Source organism: Alligator sinensis, unplaced genomic scaffold (genome assembly GCF_000455745.1).
Source record: "Alligator sinensis unplaced genomic scaffold, ASM45574v1 scaffold545_1, whole genome shotgun sequence".
NCBI lineage: Eukaryota > Metazoa > Chordata > Crocodylia > Alligatoridae > Alligator > Alligator sinensis.
In genome coordinates this window covers 114,166-133,483 of record NW_005842209.1, presented here as the reverse complement: position 1 = coordinate 133,483, position 19,318 = coordinate 114,166, and the positions used below count along the sequence as shown (strand labels likewise).

The window sequence follows — 19,318 nt, the reverse complement described above, 5'->3', positions numbered from 1 at the left end:
ACTCCGCTGCCCACTTCCCCCCAGGTCGAATATGACCCATCCACCACCACCCTCTGACTACAACCCTTCAGCCAATTTGCAATCCATCTGACTGTGTAGGCATCAATGCCACAGTCGCCTAGTTTTTTAATGAGGATGGGGTGGTCAACAGTGTCAAAGGCCTTGCTGAAGTCCAGAAAGACTACATCCATGGCGACACCTGCATCCAATGCTTTTGTGACCTGATCGTAAAAGGCAATCAGGTTGGTCTGACATGACCTGCCCCTAATGAAACCGTGCTGGTTGCCCTTGAGCATCATCCCCGATGCCGGCCCATCACAGATGTGCTCCTTGATGATCTTCTCAAAGAGTTTCCCCAGGATTGAGGTAAGACTGACGGGCCTATACTTGCCCAGGTCCTCCCTCCTCCCTTTTTTTTTAAAGATGGGGACTACATTGGCTATCTTCCAATCATCTGACACCTGGCCCGAGCACCACGAGTGCTCGTAACCAGGTTCATCTCAAACCGCTTCTAGACATTTTCAAACTGGTTTATGTGCACTGAACATTTGTTCTGTTACAGGTTTAAACCAGTTTTGGATCACTTAAACCAGTCTGTGTGTAATGTCTGTCCCTAGTCTCAGTAGTAGGAAAGATAAATACCATATTTCTCACTTATAATACACAGTCCAATGTCCACCAGCTGTTTTTTTGTTGTTTTTTTTTGGGGGGGGGGGGGGGAGTATGTGTTCTATGTGAGAAAATATGGTGGTTTCTCTGTCCACACCTCCCTTCTTCCCTCCCATGTGACATATTTTAGAAAACTTTGGCTGGAACTATTTATGTGTGCAGGGAATTGGAAACAGAGCATTTGGGTGTTTTAAGTGCCATCTGGTTATAGAGTACTGAAAGATTTCTAGCTAATGCTGCCTGGCACCTCCTAATTCATAGGATGTTATCAAATTGGAGACCTAAGAAAGGATATGAAAGAATGACTCAGAGAGATCAAATTAAGTGGTTAATTCTAGAATCTGTAAGGAAACAGGGCCTAGACAAAAAGGGTATTTTCACTTTTTTCATTAGAGTAAAAAATGTACACGTGTACTGGAACTAATGTGTGTTTAAGCTTCCATGAACTACAGAGGAAAAGCATGACGTTTAAACAACGTTTATAAATGTTTTCTGTTCGCCTTCCCTCAAAGAATTATAGAAAAAATATGGCTGAAAGGGTCCTCAGGAGACATCTACCCCAAACCCTTGCGCAAGGCACCATCACCTCTGTCCCAGATGAATATCTGGCTAACCTACACTTAAAAAATTCCAATGCTAGAAATTCCACAGCCTATCTAGATAATCTGTTTTCGTGCGTGATCATCCTTGTAATTAGAATACTCCTGCTAATATCTAGCCTAAATCTCTATTGTAATTTCAGCCCATTACTTCTAGGCATGTCCCCTGTGGATAAAAAGTTTTACAGTGTTTTGGAGAATAACCAAGATGGCACCTATATTGAAAAAGGGAGAAAAGTGATTCACAAAATTGTGGAACTAGCAGTTTAACCTCAATAGTATTCAAGACTATTGAACAAATTTTTATGAAAATAAAAACGAGGCAAAATGTAACGGGTTTAATCAAAAGTAGATTGCGTTTTCCTATATACTGCAATAATTTCTTAAACATGTTAACTGATTTCCTAGACAAAGGAAATGCAATAGAACATATCTACCTGGACTTCAGTGAAACATATGCCATAGTGTGTTATGGGAAATTATTAGTGAGGCTGGACAAGATGGGAATTAAGATTGCAAGGTACTGGTTAAAAGGAGACCCATCAACCTAGAGGGAGGTTTTTAGTGTAGCTCCTCGAGGACTCATCCTGGTGGAGGGCAATGAAAATGGTTAGGTGGATTGAGCACATGACTTACGAGGCAAGGCTGAGGGAACTGGGCTTATTTAGTCTGCAGAAGAGAAGGCTGAGGGGCGATTTGATAACAGCTTCCAACTACCTGAAGGGTGTTTCCAAAGAGGATGGAGCTAAACTGTTTTCAGGGGTGGCAGATGACAGAACAAGGAGCAATGGTCTCAGGTTGCAGCAAGAGAATTTTAGGTTGCATATTAGGAAAAACTTTATCACTAGGAGGGTGGTAAAGCACTGGAACGGGTTACGTAGAGAGGTGGTGGAATCTCCATCCTTGGAGGTTTTTATGGCCCGGCTTGATAAAGCACTGGCTGGGATGATCTAATTGGGGATGCCCCCAGCTTTGAGTAGGGGGTTGCACTAGATGACTTACTGAGGTCCCTTCTAACCTTAATTTTCTATGATTCTTTCTTGGGACTAATTTTATTAAATATTTTAATTAATGACCATGGTACAAAAAAGGAGCACTAATGCTGAGTATACAAATTTGGGAGGTACCTTTTTATGCTTAAACATGGTATAGTGACAAGTGAGTCAAGTCATTCACTCAGATGATACCTATACTTGAACAAACTGCTTAAATGCTATTGAAAGACCTGCTTTTTCAATCTTTGTTTCACTGGTGATAGTGATCGTGACACGAAAGAGATGGCTGTCTCTTTTGTAGGAGTTAGGCCTAAGCCCCTTTCATTGGTTTCACATTGTATGGTTGATCCTTCATGCAGTTTGTAGTTTTTCAGAATTTGCTCGATTTTCTTTAATACAAGCAATGGATGCATCAAGTTCTGGTAACCTGGGCAGAACCGTGTTCTAATTTATGCAGCAAAAGGCAATTTTTCCAGCTGAAGTAGTAGCTTTTTTGGCATTTCTGCACATTTTGTGATTTTATTATTCCTGCAGCATGGATGCATAAACAGACATGTGTATGTTGAGCATGTGCAATAGGCAATGGCCAGGCCAGACAGGTATGCAAATAATGTCCACATATCAGTGATCATAAGTCCCAGAAGGAAGAAGACCCGCCTCCAGAATTTTACCCCAACAGCAGACTGTTAATAGCACTTAATAGCACCCGGGACGTCATTCTCCCCCTGTACTCGGCCTTAGTGAGGCCGCAGCTGGAGTACTGTGTCCAGTTTTGGGCTCCACAATTCAAAAAGGATGTGGAGAAGCTTGAGAGAGTCCAGAGAAGAGCCACGCGCATGATCAGAAGTCAGGGAAGCAGACCCTACGATGACAGGCTGAGAGCCCTGGGGCTCTTTAGCCTGAAAAAGCGCAGGCTCAGGGGTGATCTGATGGCCACCTACAAGTTTATCAGGGGTGACCACCAGCATCTGGGGGAACGTTTGTTCACCAGAGCGCCCCAAGGGATGACGAGGTCGAATGGTCACAAACTACTTCAAGATCGTTTCAGGCTGGACATAAGGAAGAATTTCTTTACTGTCCGAGCCCCCAAGGTCTGGAACAGCCTGCCACTGGAGGTGGTTCAAGCGCCTTCATTGAACACCTTCAAGATGAAACTGGATGCTTATCTTGCTGGGATCCTATGACCCCAGCTGACTTCCTGCCCTTTGAGCGGGGGGCTGGACTCGATGATCTTCCGAGGTCCCTTCCAGCCCTGATGTCTATGAATTCTATGAAATCTATGAAATCACTTGTATAGTAAGCAAGAGACTGAGGCTCTAGACCCTCTTCATCTGTCTAACACTTGATAGTCATGGTGTAAGCAGTTTCTTTACTGTGCTCCTTTTTGCAGGCTGACTAGTACTTTCTCAGGAAGTTCAATTCCCATCAAACAAAATTCAATCTCTAATAACACAAACCCAAACAAAACCAAAATCGTCTTCCCTCTCTGGATATTAGAAGAGTCACCTTCTCCTCAGACTTTTCCCCTGTATGGCAGTCTGGCTTCTCCTCCTCGCAAACTGTTCTCTCAAAGCCTTCTCCTCTCTCCTCTGGGTTTCAAGCTCCCACTTGACACCCTCATTAGCAGGATGCTCCACAACTGAGTGCCCTACGCAGAGCTGGTTGCTCATATGTATCAGGGGACAGACTATCCTGTTGCACATGGGTTACTGGCTACATTTTTATAACATGTGAATTGGCAATGGGCACACACAAGTATTCCTGCACTTGCCTGCGCAGTGTTTATCCTACTGGGAATGATCAGGATGTGCATGCATACTTATTTGTCCAGGCTGAAGGAATAATAAACTGTGCCCAAATGCAAAAAAAGACCATTTATGCAACTGGGAAGCTGCCACTGAGATTCACAAAGGGTAATAGCATTCTACCTTATGTCCACATTTTATCATTGTCCAGTAGTCTTGTCAGGGATGCACACACATCTAACAGATTTTGTCACATCGTTCATGAATCTTAAATGTTTCTGAACTGAATTAACATCCTTAGGTATGGACAACTAATTGCTTTTACTTTTGCGGGGTCATGTCATAGCCCTTGTAAAATCAGAAACAGTCCTGTCCATCTTTTTATTTATTTATTTATTTTTTAATTTTAGATTTACTTCCCTAACTCTTTCTAGCACATGAAGAAGGTATCCCAGTGTGCACCACGATGTCTCCAGGTCCACACATCAGACGTCACATTTATGTCTTATTAGCAATATTTCTGTCAACGTTGAGATCATTCTGCTGAGGGTTTCATACCAAATGGTATTATCAACCATGTGCATCTACCTGCTGGTTTCCAAAAGGTGACAAGGAGGTGCTTTCCTTATTTAGTAATACTTGCCAATATCTACCTTAGACATTAAACGGTGAGAATATTTTTGTGTTTGTCAAGCGACATACTATTCCCTCAGCTGTAATGAACTTCTCAGTGTTTGTTTAAATTACAGTGATCTCTGCAAATGAATAGTTTGTCTGGATTCTCATTCACTAACACACTGTACCATCTTTTTCCATTGGCTTTAATGCTTGCAATATTATTTCTTTTAATAAAATGGTTACTTTATGGGGAAATGTCTCTGTCCTGAATGGGTTGTTTTATTTATTTCCAAGTGTAACACGGCTTTAAAAAGAGCAGTGCAGAGTGATGCCAGAATGCATTCTTTTCTTTGAGTGTTAACCAAAATTTAAAGACAGCAGGTTCATGCATTCACTTGTTTTAGCTGAAGGCAGCTGAAGGCTCTGTAATAGCTGAAATTTCAGGATACGTAACTTCCTTTGTATTTTTCTTAAAATTTACATTATCCTACATTGTAGTATGACCATGCCATTGTATAATTTTAATTTGACTTTTTTGTTGCAACCTATCTGGCATTCTTGGCATTCAGGGTGTGTGTGTGTTTTGCTGCATTGTCTTTGTAGTGTTAGTATGAACTACACAAAACTTTAATTTCTGATATTTTGAATCAATGTTGTATCATGCAAATCTCATTCTCTGAGTCTCTGCTGGCTCTCAAAGAAATGCGGTCTTTTCTGTCACATGCTATGACGCTGTGATTTCTCTTGCCACAGTTCCTGCAAATGACCCCAAGTGAAACTTACTATCATCATTACCATTTTTGGAATTTCATGTGTTTTTTCATGCTTTATATTTGTGGATTTCATTTTCCACAAATATCGGTGCACTTTCCCTTCATTTTCAAACTTTCTTTGTGATTCTTGGTGAATTCCCTCTGCCTTCTCCCAATTTCTCACCCTGAATTTAGATGTGGGGTTGTTCACTAACTTTGTTCATGTCTGTAGTTCTTGGTAAAGTTCTTGTAAACTTTTAAGCTATGGACACACCACAAATCTATCATGCTGGGCAGCAATGCCCTAAAGAATTCCACACTGCTCTATGTGGATTGCTACCTGACCTGGAAACTGCGTACCTATGTTTGTATCACACCGTAGGTAAATTAACAAGTACTCTAATTCTCTGCTGCAAATTAGTTCATCTTCAGTGCCATTTGAACACTGCTTTCTCTTGAGGCTCACAAGAGCCCAAGATGGACATCTGGAAGTGCTGTAAGACCTTCCTATTTGGGCAGGCATTTGCTACAAAAAATTAGGTTGATATGTTGTTTATGGGGGTCTATGCTTTATCTTGATATTCCAGTTCCTTTTTTAAGCTTTTAAGTTTTGGTCTTCTTGTCACTCTCCTGCTTATACTTTCTTCTGTTTTCTTATTGTAAGGTACCCTACACCTTTGTTGGGAAGGGTGGCATATAAATTGAAGAAATAAAATAAAAACAAGTAAAATAAAATAAAATAAATATATTGTTCCTAGTTCAGAAAGTAGTTTGGGTGTAACAGTGCAGTGTGTCCAAGGCCAGGTACAGACATTGCACTTTTACCAGTATAAGTGAGAGGAAACCGGTCTATACCCATAACAAAATAGAAGGTTGGTACACAAAACCAGTCTATACCTGTAACAAAACAGAAGTTCAGCGCACACAAACTGGCTTCAAATTAGGGGAACCCAGTCTAAAGGTACAGACAGAAGTGACAATTTTCACTTGATTTGGTCCCTGAAAGAGCTCTATCGCTGTGACTAAACACAAGTGCATGGCTGCAGAGTGCTTTAAAAGGGCCTGATTCCATGACAATCTGAACCCTCACTACATGAGGATTGAGATGAAGGTGCTCCAAAGTGGAGTGCCTTCATTAACTTCTGTCTGTGCATACCTAGAGCAGGTCTAGGCTGACACAGCCCAGCTGTGCTCCTGGTGCTGTTTTCAGAATGGGAAATGGGGAAAGGAGAGGAGGGAGCTCATTTTGGGGGTTGCCTAGCTGGTGCTGAAGGGTGAGCTGGGTGGACTAAAGCCTCCTCGAGGTGGAGTGCCCCAAGTCATCCCTCCCCCACTCCACCACTCCAGCACAGCTGGGGAAACTCCAGAATAGACAGAATAGGAGCTGGGGGAATGAGGCTGCAGCTAAAGGAAGAGGTTTCAGAGGTGCAGCCTCTCTCCGTGGATTGGCTCCAAATTAGAGATTGATCCCCCACCCTCCTGACCCAACAGCTTACATCTATGGGTCAGGAAGATTGTTCTAACTCACGGTGCTTTCTGTGAAGGGAGTTTATATACATGCTCGGGGGGAGGGGGGGGCGGGAAGGAGAGAGGCACTTTAATTAGAGCAACTTTGAGAGCTACTCTAATTAAAGTGCCCAAAGCATCATGTAGATCAGTGTCCCCAGGCTGAAAAATGGTGGCAATGGAGTTTTAATTAAAACTCATCAAACAAGCTTTAGTTAAAGCACCCCCGCTGCCATTTTTCAACGTGGGGACACTGATGCACATGACGTTGGAGTTGGCTGGAACGTGGTAATTACTACACTCCAGCAGACTTGATTAATCGAGTCTGCTCCAATGCACTGTAATTACAATACCTCGGAAAAGCCTCTCCGCACGTGTACAGGTGCCATATGTGTCCTGTTCATGACTGATCTAAACTATACCACTTTCAGGAAACCGCATAACTTAAATCAATTCTGCATCAGGCTTTCTGAATGTCTGTACCTAGTCTGAGAGTCCTGCTCCCCATGGTAAATCTGTGGTGCAGATGTTTTGATGAATAAAGGCCTGAATAACTCCAGACCCTTCTACTTGGGAATGACTTCTGTGCTCCCCAGGGCATAAGTGCTACCTTTTTTAACCTGTGTGATAGCTTCAATGGTAGCCTGCAGTTATGATGTTCTCTGTGAGAAGCCCTCAGGTCCACATATAAAGGCACCTGACACAGTAAGTTTATGATGCAATATATTCTAAGCATTCTTATTCAATTTTCTCCACTTTTCATTCCTAATATCAATCTAGAACAAATTAGTTCATCTTTTAAAATTGGATAATTCCATGAATCAGCCAGTTTGCAGAACTTGCCAATGCATTAATCTATCATTTCTGAAGATTCTTAGTTACATTTGTTGAAAAAAATACCTTTCAGGTATAATTGTGTAGACTGAAGATCACTTTGGAGCACTTGAATGCAAAATAGGTATACCATTTAATCTTCATTCATTCCTCAGGCAAAATGCTTATAATGGCCTAATATGTTCAAATTGCTACTTGATAACATAATGGGGCCCTGTCCCATTACTGAAGAGGAGAGAGAGCCAGGAAGCAGCAGTTAGCTGGCTCCAGGTCCCTGGAGGGACTAGCAGGGGCAGAGAGCCTTTTGGGACAGTGAGACTGGGCCCAAAGAAGATGCCTGCTGGTATCAGGTGTAGATAGTGCAATCAGGCCAGTGATTGACCGGCCTGGGGCAGAAATGGTGGATCAAGTGACCTAGAGAGGTGGTTACAGGCTTCATAAGGCCAGGACCATGGCTATAAGAGGAGACTGGCTCTGCTCCACAAGACCAGAGAAATTTCAAACCATGGTGGTGGAATGGGCTCTGGCCTGTCTGGTCAAGGGAACTTCAGACCCTTGAAGGGCTGAAAACAAAGCCCAGGAGTACCAGCATCGAAGTTAAGTTCATTTTGTTGTATGGTTATTCATCCCCTGTGCTGATAGAGACCCAGGCTGGGGGTGAATTTTGGTTTGATAGTGGTTAGCTTATACCTTGTTTAAATATAAACTGGAGGACCAGGAGTAGCTGTGAGTGGAGCCTTGGAGGATGCACACTGCACCTAAGGATTCATTACTATTATTGTTTGAGGACCAGACTGTGAACATAGGACGTAAGACTGTAACAAATAAACTATAAACATGGGTCCACACCACAAAAGAGAAAGAAGTGGAAGGACGGCCTGAAGCCCCCAGAGCTCAGGAGGGCAATATTGGGGCTAAGGTGCTTAAAACCTGGGAGGGTGAGGCTGGAACTGGGGAAGAGCCAGGGCAGGGACCTAAGGCTGAGGGGCCAGGGGAGAAACAGCACCTTACATACACAGGTCTCTGAGAGCAGCATCTCCACTTTACTTTAAGGTATCCCCATACATTAAGGTATGGCAGACAAGACTAAAGGGTGGGACACTGAAATGGGCTGAATAAGGCAGGATCCAGGTGGTTGCTAGGGGGTGACATGGCTGTCCTAGGGCCTGACTTGCTACAGATAATAACTACAATGCTTACAACAATGTTGAAAGGGTTCACCATTCTTGACTTAATTTACTCTTCACCAGTGAGACTGGGCGCGAAGTTTTATAGGAATTTTCCAAAGAAACTTCCCCTCCCCCTCCCCATCTCACAGTTCAGATTCATTTTAACCAAAATTGTTTGGGGAAGGAGTGAGACCTGATGAATCTTAGATTTAAAAAAATATATTTAAAAAATATATATATAACATTTACAAAATGGTCCATTTTAACATTTCCTTAAAATTTCAATTTTCAAGTTTTTTTTCATAATTGAAACTAAAAGATAAGATGGTTATCACTGAAAAAAAAATTCCAATTGATCTGATTTCTTATTTCAGGGGCAAAGGAAGCAGGAGGGACATATTTTTGGCTCCTGACTTTTTTTTTTATTGTATTTTGTCCAGATTTAGTAACAGAAAATTTTTGAGAACTGGAAAAATTCTCCTGGGGTGGAAACACATGTTCCTACCTGACTGTACTTATAAAATTGCAAAGGTAAATATTTGATCTCATGTGCATTTCCTTTAAAGTTTTTACAAACATAAAATGTTTAATACACTTTAAAAAAAATGCTTCTGACATTTCAAAAAGCTTTAGGAGATAGAATCATAGGTTTGGAGGGTACATTATCTCCAAGCTTTCAAAACACTAGCTACATATTTTGTGAAACTGGAGATGCAAACTGCTCTACTATCCTCTGTTTCTCAGTTGCTTTTGCTTTCCAATAGCTGGTAAAACTTTTCTTTTCATACTTAGTCATTTTAAAATGTTGCCTAGTAAAAGCAGTTCATGCTGCTGATTCATATTAAAAATTCTAAATTAAAGAAAGGTAAAAAGATCCCTATATAGTAAGAGAGAGTTCTAAAAAACATTTTTTATGGTTCAGAAGAGCTTCACTTATGGAAACCCTTATAACAGTTCCTGCTTTTCACTCTCTCTCTCTCTCTCTCTCTCTCTAAAGTCACTCAACACTGAAGGAGCCCTCTTTTATAAGCCTTCAGCATGGTGAAGCACCTGTAGCATAAGCTGCATTGTATCAGTACTATAGTACACCAGGGAAGCCAGCAGAAGCCTTTTGTTTGTTCAGCACTGCTAATATGAGATATTTCATTCAGTGGAAGGAAATATTCCCCTCCTGAATATGACTATCAGCTTGGTGACATACAAGCCAGGTGGCAACATTAACTGACGCCCATCTTTTAAGATCTGGTGCATGACCCAGCTGTCTTCCTCCAGAGTTACATGCATCTGCTTTATACATCTCCATCTAAGTAATCTGAATCTCATACCAGACCTCAGTCTCATAAGAACCTACAGTATGGTGGGGAGATACCTGTGCTCAGGACACCTGAGCTAATTTGTTTAAAGATAGCATGAAGAAGTATCTCTATGGCAGCATGAAGCTAATTTATGCTGCCCAAAAGCAGTTACTTTAGGTGGCACTCTACACTGCCACAGCTAGACCTCTTTGGTACCTCACCTAGCTAGCTTAAATGTGAACTGGGAGGATAAATGGGTGTCAAAGGCAATCTGGAATGTGGGTACCAAGGACAGGCTCAGGGAGGCAGTCATAAGTGTTGGGAAGTTGCAGAGACAAAATGAGTCAAGCAAATGTGAAGAGAGATAGGAGGAAGCCGCAAAATGAATTAAGAGATGATCCAAAGCCCACAACAGTCAGTGGAAATACTTCTAGTGACTTCTGCAAACACTGGATAAGCTCCTCATAGAATGTAAAAACATGGAAGTCCACCAATCGCTTATCCAAACAAACGCCATTAATCATTTGAAGAATTCACAATTAGTTTCTAGCACTGTAACACATGCAAGATTGATTCTAAGATCTTAACCCTTTTACTCACCAGCAACCAATTTAAATAACAGCTTAATCTTCCATTCCTGACCCTGAAGAGCATATTGTGAGTAACTGGCATAGCCAATGAAATGTACAGATTTTAGGCAAGTCACTCTGTTTTGCAGCTGACTAGAAAAGGCATCCAAGGCCTTTCACATGAGAACACAGAGAATGTTTCTGTGACACAGATGCTGCCCTAGTAATATAATCAAGAACGTACAGCCGAGGAACTCAAAACATCAGATATTCTGAATATGGTGTTATCATTTTCCTCTTGAGCTTTTCAGTTTTTGGTTTTCCTTTTTTTTCTTTTATAAGCAGGCAGAAAGAGCCTCAGTGAGTAGAACTAGTTGAGTTGTATTTATTTTCTCAGTCACTGTTTATTCAGTGACCATATAAATCAGCTATTGTCCCTACAAATATCACTTTGCATGTTTATTCCAGGGGCTACAGAGAAAGGAATAGCCTTCCTTTCTACCCTACATGAATAGTTCATACTGTATATTTGCTTCCAATGGAAACCAGTGACATTTCTTATTACTGTCAGTTGCTGGGAAGAGAGAGCAAAGGAAGTGTGTGAAAACAATTTGTCCTCTGTAGTAGTTATTTGTACCAAAGGCATTTCCCAAGAGTTGGCTGATTTATTCTGATGATAAACAAGTTGGATAATATACAATACCTTACACCAAGCATATCTACTGAACCCTTCCTGGAAGCTAAACATGGTTTTTCCTTTTCTGTTTTCTTTTAAAAAATAATTTATGTGTTTGAGTATTACGGTCTGTTGTGTTAAATGTTCAGTTTTGTTATGCGCCCTGTATCTCTTCAGCAAGAAGAGAAACAGATCCTGTTTCTTGTGAGCCTTTTCATGGTCTTTTTCCTGTTGGGAAAAGGCTCTAAAAGAACAGTAACTTGTTTCTAAACCACATTTAGACATAATGTATAACAACAATGTGGCACAAAAAAATGGTAAAGTAGCCTTTATAGTAGAGATGCTTAGACTGGTTTTAATTGATCATGATCAAGTCCCAGAGATGATAAAGACAAACAATGGGAACAACTTGGAACGACAAACACTAGAACGTAACTAGTTCTCCTTGGAATCATTCTGAAAGCATCCTGTCCATTATTGAATGCTGCTTAATTTTTCTGTCTTACTCTCCTAAAACATTAGGGCTGAGATTGAAGTTTCAAAGGACATTGGAAACTAGCTGTTCATGGCAAGCCTAAACTCTGTACTGTAGAAACTGCAGACCAGAGCGAACTTTTGTATCTAATTGTATCAATCTAGAGGCCAGCCATCCTAGCTCCTAATTAGTGATAAGTATAATATGACAGTCCTTTATAAAAGTGTAGCTGCTTACAAGAGCTTGATTTATTTATTTAGAGTACTATTTGTTAGTAATTATCCTTTTTTCCATTCACAAGTCGTTTGTGTGCTTTTTTTCTTTTATTAATCTTTTCAGTATTCATAGTTTATTTGATGGATAGCAGAAACAAACACATCTCAGTCTATGGGTTTTGTTTGCAAAATTTTCAACTGGGCCGTTCACTGCTCATTTTTTCATGCTACATGACTACTAGGCCTGCGCAAAGCGGCTAGTATTTGCTTTGGATTCAGTCGATTCAGGGGACACTGATTCAATTTGGTGATTCAAATCACTGTCCCAAATCGATTTAGCCGAATCTGATTCAGAATCAGATGAATCTCCAAATCGAACAGTCCCCATACCCTGCCCACTCTCCCAGCCCCATCAATGGCTGCCCTGCCTGGACCCAACATCCTGACACTTAAAAAAAAAAAAAAAAGCCCTGCACTCATTGGCTCCTGCCAGGCCGGAGGGCGGGGGGGGACATCCCTACTGCTCCCCACTGCCCCACAGTGCATGGGGGGGCTCTACTGTGAGCCCCCGGAGGTCCCAATGGCCACTGCAGTAGCTGGTGAGAATGGGGCTTTTTTTTTGCATTTTTTTTTTAAGCGCCGGATGCTGGGATCGGGTGGGGCAGCCATTGATGGGGCTCGGAGAGCAGGCAGGGGTTGGGGGCTTCTCAGGAAGGCTGGGGGAGCAGGGAGGGGATGGGGCTTGGTGGGGGTCCCCCCCAGATCCCCTCCCCCTCTTCCAGCCACCCCTCCTCCCACTCCCTACCTACTGGCACGGAGTCCAAGTCCAGCTCCCTGTGGCAGTGAGCGGGGACTGCCCAAATCTCCGAACCTCCTCCAAATTGATTTGGAGGCTTTGGATCTATTCAAATCTTTTTATTGGTCTCCCAATTTGATTCAGATTCTGAGATTTGGCTGCCAAATCAGGCTGAATCTCCTCCAAATCAAATCAGCAACTGAAGCTTCACACAGCCCTAATGGCTACTCACCTATCTCACGTGGTACCGTTTCTGCATCCTGATTAGATCACTGAACTTCCTTTTTTTCTGAAGGAGAATAACCTAGTAAGCAACGTGCTGCTGCTATTATTAAAATGGTTGCATGTTTTCAGAAAATACTTGTTTAAACATTTTTTTATTTTAGTGGCTTAATGAAAACAAACCTCCATTAAAAAAATCATAAGACTGTACAGTTGAGAAAGAAGTTCTTTTATATTTTTAACAGCTCTCTGGGCACCCAGCATTAGAAAATGTTCTTTTTGCTTGGCTTTTAATATGTGGCAGCTTTATACTTTTAAAAAAGTTATTTTTAAAGTCTAGCAGCAAAAGAAGTATTAGCTATTCTTTTATTATATTTTTTTGTTTAAAAACTCCACCAAATCATAAAACATACTTTTTAAAATATGATGGGTAAGGCTGTTATACTTGTCATAGCTCAAAGTAAAAGGTGTTATTTACAAGTTTATGTTTTGTAACTCTAGGCCTATGCATTTATATTTAATAAATCAAACCAGAAAAAGTGTTTTACTTATTTTGTGAAATTTTAGAGCTAGTTTCAATTTAGAGGAAAAATATACATTTTATACTTGAGGCTATACAGATTCTCCAGGGCTAGAATAAGGCAAAAAAATGAGCATGTTTAGAGCACTGTCTTTTCAAGATTTATTTTTCTTGTGCTTCACGGGGTTCATATCTATATAAGAGAAACAGAAATCCATTGGCTCTATCTGCTATGCAGGTGCTACAATGCAGCCTGTGGTGGTTCTTCTGTGACAATCTGTCAATCTTTAGGAACAAATGCTAACCCTCTTCATGGGTACACAAGACCTAAATGCTGAAGTTCTGCTGCATACCAGGAGACAAGTCATTAAATGCAAGTATCCAGAATAACATAACTTGGATATTACTTGGCATGGTGGTGACAGGCAAATTTTATGGTACCTTTTTTTCCCCTCTTGGATCTTGTACTTCAATTCCTGCCAGAACATCCGAACATATGTGGCAGATGGTTTGGTAATAACCAGTTGAACAAGTGGGATTTTCTTTATTTTGCAGCAAAAATCAGTCAAATTTAAGAGAAGAACTGAGAGAATGAAAGAGCTGGGAAATTCAAGCTGAAGATTTATATGTTGCTACCTTCTCAGCATGTGCTGCCCTGTTGTTTTAAGATCCAAAGCTTGATGCAGGTAAAGGTGCACTGGCAATGCCGTGATAGAAAGTGAGAATCCTCTCTCTCAATACCATTATATGGATATTAGTGCACTAGGCAATTGTGTTAGGAAAAGACAAGTATGGGCAAACAGGCAGTTATAAACATAGGGACTACACTAACTGATCTGTGATTTATGGTAATTGTAAAGGTAAGGTATGCCTTTTGTTATGTTATTGTAATAAACAAGAAAGTTCTTATTCATTAATTTCCTAGCAGATTTTTTTTGTTTGTTTTAATGAAGGAAGAGACTGGACTGAGGACAGAGCTGTTGGGGATTAGCAATGCAGCTGTTAATGGAGAACACGTCATCTTTCAGCAGCTGTACATGATTCTCTCTGTCATAGATGCAACAGAAAAGTATGGCTCTTGATGAAGAAGGATTTGTGTGTGTCAAATCCCAATCTCCCAGGATTGTGTACAAAGCACATAAATTCTCAGTGGGGGCATCTACACATGTGCTTTACTGTGGAGGTGACTAATTAGCTCCTCAGTAAAGCATCACCATGTACATGTGTGGCGATATTAGGCCTCAATAAACTAATTAACTCTGCCATAGTATAGTACTGCCTGCCACAAGTACTATCCTATGGCAGAGTTATTTAGTGCGCCACAATGCACATGTAGATGGTGACCAGAGCTGGCTGGGGTATGAGGGTGCTACAGTGTGGGGGCTGCCTGTTGGCTAGCCCTGCACTGTAGCACCCTTGTGCCCCAGCCAGCCCCACCACAACATGTTGAGCGGGAGCAGAACAGCTCTGGGCTGGCAGGCTGACCCCCCACACCCTATGCTAGTGCCTTCCCCTCCCCCAGGCACCTTGCTGCGATACCCTGGGTCAACATGCTATGGTCCTGGGTGCACATGTAAATGCTGTGCCTGGGAGCAATAAACTCTGGCATGAACTGCACCGAAGTTTATTCAGCCATGCTAATTGTATGTGTAGATGCACTGAGTTGCATAACTTAATGTAAATTATGGTTGAAACGAACCGTAATTCTAAAATCGAAAAACCCACCAAAATCCTCTTGCACCACATCTAGTCGGGTTTCACTTCTGCTAAGTTTTGTGCATCTGGACAATATCTTTATTAATCAATAGAAAAGCAGGCTACCAAGAAAAACTTTCAGTCATATTCAAATTTTAAAACAAGCAAATAAACAAACAGACACAAAAATCCAAACCAACTAAAGCAAAAACATCTAAATGGAAAATTCAAAGGACACAGAATGTAACCCTTTGTGAAATTTCCAGTGTTTGATGAACTACTTTTGGAGACAAACAAACATTTATACCCCATTTTAAGTGCTATTTTAAACACAATACTAACCACAGTGCCACTTACAGTTTCTTCAGTAAAAAAAATCACTGAATCTTTAATGGCATGGTCATGTTTAGCATCTGTATTTTACACACACTCTCCATATTCTTTTGTGTCCACAATTTAACACACCCTTTATGGATCTTATTGGCCTCTGCTTGTTTTAGTATTGATAATCCTTGCACAGTTTTCAGTATTTTGTTTCACCTCTTATACCTGTTCTATAAATTAATATCTTGATTCTTGAAATTGTCATTACAAATTAAAACTGGTCTGGAACAGCCTGCCATCGGAGGTGGTTCAAGCACCTACATTGAACACCTTCAAGAGTGAATTGGGTGCTTATCTTGCTGGGATCCTATGACCCCAGCTAACTTCCTGCCCTTCGGGCAGGGGGCTGGACTCGATGATCTTCCGAGGTCCCTTCCAGCCCTAATGTCTATGAAATCTATGAAAACACATTCCCAGGATCTGCTCTTTAAGAAGTTACAAAAACCTTTATTTAATATTTAAGTTGCATATTTACATACATTTAAAGTATCTTCTGGCAATATTGAAAAGGCTCAGCTTGGTATTATGTGTTCTTGCTCAAGGTTACTTAATACTTATACATACTCATATGCATCTTTCCTAAATATTCATTGACAGTAAAGTCACTGTGTTTTATCAGGCACACATGGACACATCAACATTGGTGCACGTGTCACTTACTGACATAACACCATTTTCTAGGATTGCCATTCTAATCAGTTACCTTTTTCAATTATCTGTATCCAGGGTATTTTTATGTAATACAAGCCTAAAGTGCATTCTAAAAATAGGTAAATATATAAAGATAATAAAGCGAGAATATAAGCAATTTAAATCAGTGATGTGTTTCACCACTCTGAAACTATTAGGTATTAAAGGGAACAACACTGAAATTCTGTGGGTAGATTATCCAGACAAATTTATCTGAACAGTGAATGTTCGAACAAAGAATTTCCACTGGCACTACCAGTTCAGCTGCATTAACAGGAGCGTTCGTGTAGACAGAGCTCTGGTGCCTTTTTGTATTTTACTAAGTCAATTACATTTGCACCTGAAGAAGTGCTAGTGGGGTTTATTTTTAAAGTGGACATTTTAAATTAGTGTTCTTTAAAAGTGGTGGAAAACTGTTTATAAAATTGTTTAAAAGTCATAATTCCAACCTGAGCCATTTCACAAATATGTTTGTTTTAGTTTTGAAAATGTAAGCACTTCTAAACCTACACCTCTGTAGCACTTCTTAATGAAATTTAAATTTTGGAAATGTTTAAGTTCCACCTTTTTGAGTGAAATGTGGCATTACTTCTGAGTTAAAACCTAAAAAAAAGTCTGTTTTGTGAAGTCAGAATACTTGCATGAATTTACACACTTTCAAGGACTTTGTCTATATCAATAATAGATGTCAGATATCATTCATGTTACTTATGCACTACTGGAATATGGTCAGATACTACTGTAATTAGAGTGGTAGAAAAATCTAAACAGCATAACATAGTACAATGTTCTTGTTTATTTCCCATCATTTTGTAATTTGCAGGAATTTCCTCAGTCTTCACAGGCTAGTCTCAGTTCTGCAAACATTTATGCACAAGCAATGCTGAGCTCAATGGAACTACTTACATGTGTAAAAATACACATCTGTTTATGAATTTGAAGGATCAGGGTCACTGAAGGTTACACATAGGTTTATGTATCAAAATAAAACTACATATGTTCTCCATGTATGTTTTTTCAGTGTCATTAGCTCAAATGCAACTCCAGTCTATCATGTTCTTTTGTATAAAAAGATGTTTTTAACTGTGTTTTTAACTGGGTCAACACAGGCTAATCCCGTTTCAATTTAAATATCAGTATTTTGTTCATATCTTTAAAAAGATTTTCTATTTTATACTGACCCTATTCTTTTCTTATTTTTACCGTTGCTTGCAGATCCTTTCATTTCCTTGTTCATCAAAACAGGATTATGTTATATATAGAATAAATTATGTTTTTTTTCTAATGTATTGGCCGAGATAAATATCTATGCTATTATTATTGCCATTACTTTGGAACAATGCACTTAGTGGAATATGAATTTAGTATAGTAATTTTATGTATAACCAAATTTCTAGTGACAATTGTCATATAAACACCTCCACTTTCTTTCTGTTTCTCCTCAATATGCACAACTTGAAACATCAAACATGTCATCAACAACGCATCTGTTCTCTTTCTCTGGAACAGGCCAGCAAAAAAAGGGTAAAAGTTCTTACCTGCAGGCTATTAAAGATGACAAAGAAGACTAACATCCAGAGGTGCCTGTAAGCCACGTGCAGTCCTCCCCACAGCCATGTAATGGAAATTAGGGCAAACAGGTACAAGACCAATGGGATCTCTGGAAATCATAAATTCAGTCTTTCAGTTGATATGCCTTTTAAAGCATTTCAAAACATAAAGCAGCTCAGTTATTCACTATCTCTTTCACTAGTTGTATACACCTGAATATCTTGTGGACTAGTGTGAACTGTGGTATACAAGCTCCACTGATGACCACCTGCATTCCTGAAGTTGCTGTCCCTCGCTGGGAGAGGGTGCTGGGGTAGGAAAGGGGTAGGAGATATGAATCAACCCTCTCTCAGAGCACCACCTGCTGGTTGGTTTAGCAAACAGAGTTGGCAGCAGTCTTTCAAGGTGAATCCATCTGGAGACAATCCAAGTACGTAAAATAGATAAGAAGTTTTGCTTTATGGTGGGAAGAGTACATATGTCATTAGTAAATATTATAAGCGTAGTAAACTTAGCAAGTATGAGAAGAATTCTTCTAATTCAGGAACATTTGGAGGAAAAATATGAAAAATATACTTCCAGGGATTAGGAAAAAATCTAAAATTAATACTAAAAGATTTTAAATTAATAACATTTTAAATTGAGAACATGGCTAATTTATTGATGTACTGTATTTATTCTGCAAATTTAAAATGATCATAACTTTGATCCTGTAAAGATTTAAGCAAACAAGTAAATTTATTCAATCATTCAAGTCTTTGCATTGTCTTCTAAGATGTGTATGAGTTAACTTTATGCACATATAAAAGGATCTGGCTGAATGCACAGAATTCAACAGATAAAAATAGATTTGTTTTAATCATAATCTTATCCTATATACTTGTTTTCACGGACTGCCTTATATCCAGATGCACTCTATGGGCGCACCCACACATGCAAACACGTGCGCTTGCAGCAGCTCAAATAGAAGCGGTGCAAATTTGAGCTGGGGCTTTTTGCCTCAGCGCACGTGCTTGGACATGCACTTTGTTGTGGAGCAAATTGTGCCACTTGGGACAAAATAACCCTGCCTGGCTCCTCCTGGATCTGCAGCCAGGGGGAGCTAGAGCCTGAGGCCAGCATCTGTGCTGTCCCCAGCAGTATAAAAAGCTGACCTGGCAAGTAGCTCAGGGCTACTCGCTCTCAGGAGCTTCTGGGGCCCAGCCAATTGATACCTGGGGACACCAGCCCTTGTGCCAGCTGGACTGCTGAAGCAGCCCTGAGAGTTCCCTACATCCTCTACCTACTGCAGCAGTCTGGCAGTGGGGGCTGCTGCCTGGCTGCGACCTGCTGTGGCCCTGCCA

At 40.5% G+C, this 19,318-nt stretch overlaps 1 protein-coding gene across 3 annotated transcripts in view; it reads right to left on the bottom strand.

The window, feature by feature from the left end:
* LOC102385518 (G-protein coupled receptor 98) overlaps positions 1–19,318 on the bottom strand; it is a 172,099-nt gene that overhangs the window by 43,011 nt on the left and 109,770 nt on the right. For all 3 annotated transcript variants that reach the window (XM_025207808.1, XM_006026796.3, XM_025207809.1), the window contains one exon: positions 17,963–18,084. In XM_025207808.1, coding sequence (XP_025063593.1) covers positions 17,963–18,084 — 122 coding nt within the window. The remainder of the gene's footprint in view (positions 1–17,962; positions 18,085–19,318) is intronic.